This window comes from Chinchilla lanigera, unplaced genomic scaffold (assembly GCF_000276665.1).
Source record: "Chinchilla lanigera isolate Chin_1 unplaced genomic scaffold, ChiLan1.0 scaffold00027, whole genome shotgun sequence".
Classification (NCBI taxonomy): Eukaryota; Metazoa; Chordata; class Mammalia; order Rodentia; family Chinchillidae; genus Chinchilla; species Chinchilla lanigera.
In genome coordinates, this window is record NW_004955428.1 from 21,495,545 (window position 1) to 21,506,969 (window position 11,425).

An 11,425-nucleotide genomic window follows, 5' to 3' on the forward strand; every position below is an offset into this window, starting at 1 on the left:
GGAAGAAGGCGGAAGAAGAAGAAGAAGACAGAAGAAGAAGAAGAAGAAGAAGAAGAAAGAAGAAAAAGAAGAAGAAGAAGAAGAAGAAGAAGAAGAAGAAGAAGAAGAAGAAGAAGAAGTAGTAGTAGTAGTAGTAGTAGTAGTAGTAGTAGTAGCAGCTTGAGTCATGAAAGGTATGACCACTAAGAGGGCCATTAATTTCCATTAGAAAACTGTTTTATACATCAGAAATGTTAAGCATATCGGCAACTGTATATGGTTAAACTGAATACAGTCACAAACATTTAAGTTACATATAAGTACCGTATATATCAAAGTGTTAACACCTGAGGTGGTATTCTAGTATATGCGATTAGGTTATGTATCACAGAACTTGCTACAGATTTACTGAAACGATGTATTTCTTATTTTAATAAATATATACAATTAACTTGAAAAAACTGAGGTAAGTTTCTGTCCATAGTACCTTCATTTTAAATAAACATTGCAACTACAATCTTAACAGTTGGGGTTCTTGACCTCTTTCAGAAACAGTGCTCATGAGTTAGCAAAATGTTTTGGTTGTTTAGCTTAGTTATCCTGAACTGTTAACATGGAATAATACCACACAAAGGACGACCACAGCCTCTCACAATCTGATCCAACACCCAAAGTTTTTGATACACTTATCTCTTCATTCTTCTTAAAAAAAATATTATTATCAGTGTTTACCAGGCATTATGCTAAGTGCTCTGTAACTACTAAAGGCCTCAAGTAACTGATAGTGTATGGTCCTGACAATTATTTTAGCCTACTTCATGTTCAGCTTTCCATCAGATTTGTTTTTCTGGATGTGAATCTGTTGTAAGGGCTTATTTTTTTCTTCACCGTAAAACTATCTCATTTCCTACTTACCTTATATTCTTCCACTTTGTCTTCATCTACCTCTCCTTCATCCAAGTACTTACGTTTTGCATTTGGAGCAGAAGTATCATAGGAAGCCCTGACAAGTAAAATGGAAGAACTGCACACAAATACGTGTAATATGTGTGTAGCATTGACTCATAATACTAAGTAATATAAACACAGAACAACATAAATTTTTCCTGATTAAATAGCATCTTTTTCCCCACTTTATAAAGTACCCAAAAATTTACAGAACCTGACTGACAAGCCTGTAAGAAGCTGCTCTATGTGACATATTATAAAAAGAAACTTTTAAATTATGTATTATTTTAATCTATCTTAAGCAAAATTGATGTCCAAGTTGATAAACTAAAATACCAGAAAATTTATGAAATGGTTTCTGAACTATCAATTGAATACCACGTTTAGGGTAAATCTGATTCTATAAATTCATAAAATTGCAATTTATAATTAAAGGTTTATTTCTGATACGTAAACTAAGTCTTAAGTCTAACATTCCATTTCTATTTATAAATGGGAACTTCACATATTCAAAAATTAAATATTTCATCAATTATAAACTGACATTAGAAATGAGTATTTCTGGGATGGCAATGTAGTTCAGTGGTACAGCACTTACCTAGCATGGTCCAGGGGTTGATCCACAGCCCAGAAAAAAAAAAACAAAACAAAAAAAAAACAGCTGTGTTTAAAATCTTTGATGCTTTTTATAATAGTACATTCATACATGTAGTTGGTTATTAAACAATGATCTTTTTACAATATTAATATATTACTAAAAAATTATTTAACTGACCTACAGCTTTCTCTTGTTTCAGCAATTTCTCTCTGCTCCTCTTTGCTATTTAACACAGCTCCAATGCTGTCGGCACTTTCTGCTCCCAACTGAGAAGAAGCAAAAGTCAAAAATTCAATCACAATGCACTGGATAGCCTTTCTAGGCACTTGCTGCAGAATAAAATCATTTAAACGACAAAATGGAGGGGATCCATCATGGCCGACTAGAAGAGGTGCACAAGGAAAGCTTGGAGGACATGCACTGGGGAGTGCGAGTACTCAGAAACGGACAGCAAACAAAGCCAGACAGAAAAAGCTGACCTGAAGGACAAGTCCACCAGAGCAAGTCCAGTATTATGGGGAGTCAGAAAGGGAAGCTGGGCAGACTCTGGATGCAGCACTCCGCCACCTTAGGTCCATTAAACATGCCATCTTGGGAGAGGACCTAACACCCTGAGGGAGGGCGCAGCCTTGGTTGGGATCCCTGAGATAGGCCCCTAGTCTATTCACCCTTCCCTCTGGGAGGAGGGGCCAGAAAGCAACACATTCACAGAAGAGGGCACCAGAGAAACAGAAAGCCAAGGAACCCTCCAGAGCAGACTGAGCTGCACTGGGGGGCCCTTGAGAAAAAGGGAATGAGGGCAAAGTCCTGATTTATGGACACAGTGCTGCGTGCTGAGAAAGCCATGCTTCAGGGCAGTGAACGAGTGGGCAGCAGTGGCAACAGGAAAAACCTCAGGAAGAAAAGTAGTTCAAGCAGCACCAAGGCAGGCAGTCTCCCACTATTCTCCCAGACACCACTGAGTTCTGTGCCGGCTAGGTGTGCTGCCTACCACACACAGCTTGGAGCCCATTAGGAACCTCCCACCCCACCCAAAAGCTGGCTTAGCCAGAGGACATGATACAGGGCACCTAAACAAAGTCTTACAAAAAGCTACCAAAGAGGTTGGGATTATCACAGAGGGAAGGGAGCAGAGACTGAGAAAACCTCTTAGGAAATCAATGAAAGACTGGGTACTGGCCAAGCCACACTGCTCCTTCACCTCACTTTTCTCAAATGAAAGTGTCCCATCCTAAAACAAAGGTCAAAACGTCCAGGTGCCATGCTCACGTGGATGAAACTGAAACTACTCAGAACACTGCCTACAGAGGGAGAGTGGGCGCAGAGGTGCACACAGACCCCCAAGCCTGTCACCAGCAGGCAGGAGAACAGATCTTAGGAGGAGCGCTGGGTCAGTGAGGTGCAGAGGTGGGGAGTGGTCTGACAAGGGGCAGAAGAAAAGGCGACTGTGGACAGTGATGCTCTGTGGAGTGCGGAGGTGGAAGTAGCCAGACCCAACAGTCTGTCGAGATCCTCGCCATGACGCTGGCAGAAGAGTGCAGCGGGTGAATCCAGACTGTAGTACACACAGGACTGATAGGACAGTTTAACTTTGTGTTTTGTAACTATGCAGGTTTTTTTCTTATTCCTTTCTCTCCTTTCTTCTCCTTTTCCCCTTTCATCACGGTGGTGTACATGTGAAAAGGAGAACAAGAACTAACTAGCGCTTTAACCTAAATAGTGTCCTTCATGGCCAAGTCAGGATAACCCTCCCCAAAAACTGTGTACAGAGGATTCAAACACATGCTCACTATCAACATAACAACAGGTTCTGATCTTCTCACAGCTTCCCTTACTCCTCAGGTACACTTCCCTCTCTGCATCCCTTCTCCTGCCCCCACCAATCTTCTCTCAGACCTCCTCTCCATCATCCCTTTACTCCAGATATTAAAAAAATAAAAAAAATTTTTAAAAAAATCAATCTCTTTTCTTTCTTCTATTTGATGTTCTTTTTTGTCCTTTCCTTCCTCCCTTCATCCTTTAAATGCCATCCTACCTTTCAGTAACACTGTATCACGATATTTAGGAGTTACAAAAAAAAAGATGAAATTGTTAAAAACAAGTCTTAATTCACATGACTGATACACGGTTGATGTGTAGATACTGATACAACTGGCAGTGGTTCTCTACTTGCAACATAGTGACTGCGTCTAATTCTGTTATGCTAAGTAGTTTGCAGAGTGCCTAACCATAACCAAAGCAAGGATCACATCACAGGGAACATGCACTACCTAGAGAGATCGCCATACTAGGGAAAAGGTTTTCTATTCTAATTGATTCTCAACTCTCAGCACACACAAAAAAAACAACAGAAATGTGAGAAAACAAGTAACAGAATGCCTCCAAAAATTCTTAAGTCCCCAAAAGCTAATCCAAGTGCAATGATATAGGGAAAATAAAAAGTTAAAAAAAAACAAAAGGACAGACATGTTTGAAGGGATAAAAGACACAGTTCCAATGTAATTAAACACATAATGACACTTAACTGATAAAATGATCAAATGTAAAGAAGACATAAAAAGTTGGGTGAACTAACCAAGACATATAAGATATGCATGACCATTTTAGTAAAGATAGCAAACAGAAATTCAAGAAATAAAAATGCTACTGAAAGTATGGATGGCAGAAATGACCACTGTGAGGAAAGACAAATACAAAATAAGGGTGATAACGGCAGATCATGTACTCAGAGATACTTAAAAACTATGGGAAGGGAAATCCAACAACTGCTAAATGACTCCAAAACAATAAAATAAAAACCAAAAAACACCTAACTTAAGAATTACAGGAGTTAAGAAAAGCTTAGAAGACAGCATTAACGGATATAAAAAAAATTACTGAAATCACAGCAGAATATTTTCCATACCTAGGGAAAGAATTCAATTTCCAGGTAAACAAGACATAGAGAACACCAAGTAGCCATGACCAGAAAAGAATGTCTCCACAACACAACACAGTTAAAACCCCAGAACTTCAGCTCAAGGACAAAATACTGAAAGCTGTTAGAGAAAAGCATCAAATCACTCATAAAGGCAAGCTTATCATAGCAAGAGCAGATTTCTCAACATAAACCTCAAAGACTAGGAGAGATTAAAGTTTTTCAAGCCCTAAAAAGAACAACTTTGAGCCCAGATTAATATATTCTGCAAAATTATCTTTCAAAATTGATGGAGAAATACTTTCCATGACAAAATGCATCTTTGTTTGTTTTTGTTTGTTTGTTTTTCTCCGGTACCGGGAACCGAACTCACGACCTTGCGCTTGCCAGGCAGGCGCTTTTGCCGCTGAGCTAAATCCCCAGCCCCAACAAAATGCATCTTAAGAACTCATGACCACCAAACTAGCACTGGAGAAAGTACACAAAGAAATCTTTGACAGTGACAATAACACCAACAACCACTCAAGAGCCTAAAGGAAAAAAATACACCTAGCAAAATGAACAGTGAACCAAACAGAAAAGTAGTCAGCAACAAATACAATATAGTGTAGGAATCAGTAAAGAAAATAGGGCTGGGGATATAGCTCAGCAGCACAGCGCCTGCCTAACAAGTGCAAGGTCCTGAGTTCAATTCCTAGCACACACACACAAAAAAAAACAACCAACAGAGCGAAGAGACAACCTACAGAATGGGAAAGGTTTGTTTTTTGTTTTGTTTTTTTCTTTGCCAGCTATTCATCAAACAGTGTAATAATGCTGGAAAATATAAAGAATTTTAAAAAAATAGACCCCCAAAATAAAAGACCCAGTCAAAAGCTGGATAACTGAAATGAACAACTTCACAGAAGTACAAATGGCCAATAAATATATGAAAATATATTCAGCATCTTTGGCCATTAGAGAAATGTAAACAAAACAACACAGATTTCGGATTCTACCTTACTCCAGTAAAAAAGGCTACTATGTTAAAATAAAAATGCTGTAGAGAGAAAAGAATCCTTCTACATTGCTGGTTGGAATATAAACTAGTACAACCACTATGGAAATCAGTTTGGAGATTCCTCAAAAAACTAAAAATAGAAATTCCATTTGACCCAGCTATACCTTTCCTGGGTATCTTCCCAAAGGTGATACATACCCATATTTATAGCAGTACAACTCACAACAGCTAAATCATGGAAGGGCCCTTTATGCTCAGCAACAGCTAAATATATAAAGAAAATGTGGTGCCTATAAGCAATGGCATATTACTCAGCCATAAAGAAGGATAAATTTAAATTATTTGTAGGAAAACTGATGAATTTTCAGACCATAATACTAAATGCGGAAAGTCAAAGAAGATTCAATGTCACATGGTTTCTGTAATATAAAAGACCCAAAATATAAATAAAGAGCTAAATTAAAGAGCAACGTCAAGAAACAGGGAGGTACAGTCTGTAGAGATAGAAGGGGATCTGAAGTGATAGACATCCAGAATCCCAAAAATGGTGCCAGCCAGGACACTCATTTCTTTGTTCTTCTTCAGACCCTGAGATAAACTTCCTACTCCCTTTTGGACATGCGCCAACTAACTCCCTCGAGTTAACATCACCTGCCCATATTAACTAAACCTCTAGTCCAGTCTAATAAAACCTGTTCCCCAGCTCCCTCCTCCAAGGGTCCTAGCAATCTCCTGCAACCCTCCCATGCCAGCAATAAAGGCTTATTTTACCTACCTCTGTCTCTTGCTCTATCTGGTGCCAAACCTAACACCTTTGGTGCTGTGACTTGGATACAGTTGGGGCATATGGTTCCTAAGAGGTTAGCCCCCTTAGTTTGAGCTCCCCCTGCCAACAAGCCACCCTTTCCTCTTTCTCTTGCCCCTACATTTGCCACTGCCAGCCTTCATCCAACACCAGTCCACATTGATTCTCACAGGTAAGCCACTCTTTGCTCAGGGAGTTCTTGCCTCCTTCTCATAAATCATGGGCCCACATCAGGGCTCTCTAACGTCCTTCAGAACGCTCTCCTTCCCACTTGGTGACAACTAGGGAGGACAGATTTGGGCACTTCTTGCTGGCTCACACCCTGACATGGGAGACGATTCTCCAAGGGGCTGTGACCCAGCTTTTAGCCCTCAGCTCACTGCCTTTGGCTCATCTTTAATTCAGTCACAACATGGGAAACACTGCTTCCCAGCCACAAAACACACTCCACTCACATGTCTTACAGCCAGTATAAACACCCTCAGTCTCAGAGACACAGTAAAACCAAAATGGCTAATTTTTTACTGCCAGATGGCCTGACCTCAGTACAAACTTGATAATGACAGCCACTGGCCTGAAGAGTATACTTTTGTTTAATATCCTCTGTGATTTAGGCAATTTCTGCTACCACAATGGCAAATGGTCAAATATCTTATGTACAAGCTTTTGTGCCCTCAAGGTGTGCACCTCTCTGCTTCAGGGGTGTGGAGCATCCCAGGTTCTACTGCTCCCCACCTCAAAATCCCTAACCTGACAGTCCTCTCGATCCACTGGACAACATTCCTTCTGTTTGTGCAGCTCCACCACCTTATCCTCAACCACCTCCTCAGTCTCTCTCCCCATCTGCCTCCCTTTCCCTATCCTCCACTGCTTCTTCCTCTTCCACTCTTCCACCAGCACAAGCCTATGCTGACCACAGACACCACTTCTCCCTGTCTGATCTCTCTTGCTCTCATTCTCTCGTATGCTCTTTTGCTAGTTCTCTTTTTCTCTTTTCCTCTCCTGCTTTCTCTCTCTCTCCTATTCCTTGTCCTGTTCTCATTCTCTAGCCCTTCAAATCTAAAAAAATAAAAAACACTGTTGGAAAAGAAAAACATCTAAGTACGTGTGACAGTGTGTAAACTGTATAGAGACAGATCCCAGGAACACGGTTGGAAAATAAAAGAAGGTTTCAGTACATGTGACAGAGTGTAAGTCTTACAGAGAGAGATCCCTCAAACACTGTTGGAAAAAAAAGGTCTGAGTAGATGAGAGAACATGTAGAAATAACTGAGCTAAAAACTACATAAAGAGAAGGGACACAAAAGTTGCTGGTATTCTTCAGACAAAATAAAGTACTAAAAATATATCAATTATAGACAAAAGAGTTTTATTTTTTTACAAATTCTTCTTATAAGAGATCTCTACTAATTATAAACTGTCTCATGTATGTGTTTTTGTTCGTCTATCTCTCTGTTCATTCTGTAAACAGCGTTTTATTTGAGCTCCACAAATTTTTCTTAAGCCATTGTCTAAGAGTATGCTTCCATCAAGGTTGCCAGCTGGTCAAAATCATGTCAAAATTGGTTTTATAAATGTCATATATATTGTTGTTTATGTATTATCATTTGAAAGTCATTGTTTTCATTAGAAACAATCTTGCCTACTTCTGTAAGAACAATTCTGGAATGTAAAAAAATATATAAAACGTATTTCCAATACTATATTCAGGAATGGGAAAAAATAACAAACTTAGCTTTGACATCCCCCATGCCAGCTGCAGCTTTTAAGATAACTTCGCCAGATAATACATCTTGTTATATTTTACTTGCTTTCAGGTTTTCAAGGACAGCTTGCCTCAGTCTTAGACAATGATTGATTCTTCCTTCTCACCACAATGGCTTTTGATTTCAAATTTTCTTTATAAAACTATATAACTATTGCCTATTAACATTCTACAGGGATTCAACTACTAAAACATCCATGATTGGTAAGAAGTAACAGTTCTCTGGCTACACTTTACATTTCAAGGTGCTTAATACTCAGATAAAATTCTAATAATTAAGTTCACCATTCCCATTATAATATAATGTCATTAACCTCTTCTGGATAGCCAATAACAAAAAGGATAGCCAATATTTTTGCCTTAGCCCTCTGAGGTCAATAAAAACTCAGGACATAACAGAACCTCTGCTGTGACACTGTATAACTCAGTTGAGTCCCTGATCTTCTGATCAAGGAGATCATGGGACCACAAAGGAAAGTGATTCGGCAGTGTAGAGTGTGCCTAAGGAGAGTCATCAGGAAAGAAAAAGTTTCCCAAACTTTCACAGACAGTAACTTGGTCAAGCCATGGCCATGACTCACCCAGAGGGCTGACACTGACAAAAATACTGAGAGGTATTGTACATGGTTCCAAGGTAAATCCTGAGGAGATTTAACTGACCTTGATAGGCAGCAAAAAGTTAATTTTAATTAATACAGGTCCCACTTTAACTTGGCTTTGAACATCCAACAGAAAAGTATATAAAGCAATGCCGTAATTGGTTCATTCTTGCCCAGAGACTGCCAAACTCCAAGTGACCATACAGATAAAAGTAACAATAAATACGCTAGATTCATTTTTTCTAAAAACCACCAGATCTTCTCTAGAGAGTGTTATATGACATATATCAAGGCCTTCACTAACTATACTTAGGAAGCCTTAAATGACACTACAGCTGGTCTTTCTCCTAAAAAAAAAAATACAATACAATTAACAAAGCCACTCATTTCTACTCAAGTTGTCAAAAGATTTGGCTGACAACATTAAACAAGTTTCAGGGTCCATAGTCACCCTCCAAAACCAAATCAACTAACTTCCTGGCAGCGGTCATGCTCCAAAACCATGGGGCACTGGATGTTATAACAGCTAAAAAGGGAAAAACGTGTGCCATGCAGGAGAAAAATGCTGCTATTTTGTCAACCAATCAGGTATCATCATGGATAAGATAAAAAAGCTTCACAAGTATGTAGATAAAAAACACAATGGATGACCCACTGGTCTACCCCCTCTTGGTGAGGATCAACTCTTGACTCATGGGCACCTATCTTACTTCCCCATCCTTAGTCCACTTACCATGATCAGCATCATGTTGCTTATAACACCTCACCTTTGTAAATTTCTTTTTTCAAGGTTTCTCCAGTCTAGGTTACAAGCCCTCACCACTACAGAGTTACTAGTCTTGGCCAGGACTCTAAGGACTCATGGCTTCTACATGGGCCTGACCTGTCATCCCAAAGACTACAACAGCCCCCATCATGATGCCCCCTATCAGCAGGAAGCATTTTGAGAGTCATCACCCCTTAACAACAAAAAGATGGGAATGACAGACATCCAGAATCCCAAAAATGGCACTGGCCAGGACACACACTTCTTTGTTCTTCTTCAGATTCCGAGATAAACTTCCTACTCCCTTTTGTGCACGTGCCAACTAACTCCCAATACCCCTGAGATATGATACATCAACTGCCCATATTAACTCCACCTCCAGTCCAATCTAATAAAAACCTGTTCCCCAGCTCCCTCTTCCAAGGGTCCTTGCAATCTCTTGCAACCCTCCTACACTGGCAATAAAGGCTTATTTTATCTACCTCTGTCTCTTGCTCTAACTGGTGCCAAACCTAACATGAAGAATAATAGGGGCAGGGTGAATAAAAATAATCAAGATGTGACATGTATATGTATTAATCCTCCAAGTTGACTGTAATCACTACATAGCACAAACCTAGAGTAATAAAAAATAGTTTTTTAAAGACAATCGGAAATATCTTGAAAAGAACATGTTAATTTAAGAATGATTCTGACAGGTGGAAAATAGTTTATACTTCCAGTTATGTTTGAAATTCAAACAAACTGTTCATATTCTACAGGACAATCAACATATAAACACAGACTTTATGGAAGAATCTAAGGCAAGGAGATTAGTACAGATTTCATCATGAAGCTCTGAGCAGTGCCACAGAGGATACGCAATTCAGAAAAAGAGGACAGTTTTTAAAATCATAAAGTGTGTATAGTATAAATCATATTCTTGAAAGCAATAAATTAGTCTGCCTTGTTCATGTAGACAAAAATAAGCAGAGGTTAAATTAAACTGGTGAAGTGGATGTCTATTGTTGATTCTATCAGGCATTCTTACTGGAGTTCCTATCCAAATAGAAGACCAGGAAGCACCTAGCTCTACTAGAAAGAGCATGGACAGGTCTATGTTAAAACTGCAGGTTGCAAACTTAACAGTTTTGTATCATTGAACATGTACCTTAAATTTTTTTGAGCTTCACTTTTTTCATCTATAAAAGGCAGAACATGACTCCTAGGATCAAAGATAATGATAAAAGCTTAGCCAAGTTTGATACATAAGTAGAAGGCATTAAGTATTAAGATAAATGGCAGCACTTATCAATTTTATACACTTTGTAAGCTCTTAGAGGGTAGGACACTATCATTCAGAGTTCATTTGCCAGCACCTGCTCGAGTTTCTGGTATTTGCTCAATGTAAAACAATAAATGTTCTATGGTGTATTCTGAGTGAAACAGAGCTTTGAATTCAAAATTAAGGAGTAAAACATCTTATGGGATTGCAACAAAGAGCCACTGAACATTTCTAAAAGTATGATAAAACTGAGAAGATGACTTAGAAAGATACTTAATTTATCCAAGATCTTAACTCCAAAAAGGAGCAGATCTGATTCAAAATGTCCCCATTTTAGAAAGGGCACCACAAATCTACCTATTACAGTATAAAGGAAGGTAAGTTTCAGTCCGATTACCACTACTAAATCTAAGATGTAATGCTTAAAAACAGCAAAATGGCTCATTAAACTTATGAACATTTCTCCCCACAACTTTTTTTTTGATCTGCGTGGCAAAATGGGAAACTGCTTCTGATTTTAAGCATAACTGGCACAATGTGTATTCTCTGCACGTGTACCCTCCTAATCAGCAAGAGTCAACCAAAAGAAGCAGTGAAAGACAAACGTTTGGAACACAAGCTGTGGAGAGGCAAACTTGGGTTCAATTTCCTGGCGACAGGTGAGTGATAGGGATTTAAAAATCACTTAACCTCTGAACCTTATTTCAGTATTCAATGAAGACAACGTGAGGGCAATGCTACCTGTTTCAAAGATTAGGGCTAATACAGAGTAAGAATTCAAATA

The 11,425-nt window shown here is 39.0% G+C and overlaps 1 protein-coding gene across 2 annotated transcripts in view; it reads right to left on the bottom strand.

Moving 5' to 3' along the window:
• Mettl14 (methyltransferase like 14) overlaps nt 1-11,425 on the bottom strand; it is a 31,750-nt gene that overhangs the window by 19,564 nt on the left and 761 nt on the right. The window contains exons 2-3 of one of the 2 annotated variants that reach the window (XM_005386800.2): nt 1,703-1,791; nt 895-982 (exon numbers count right to left, since the gene is read on the bottom strand). In XM_005386800.2, the coding sequence (XP_005386857.1) occupies nt 895-982; nt 1,703-1,791 (177 nt within the window). Of the gene's footprint in view, nt 1-894; nt 1,004-1,702; nt 1,792-11,425 lie in introns of both variants that reach the window. The other variant, XM_013515267.1, reaches the window with a different exon arrangement.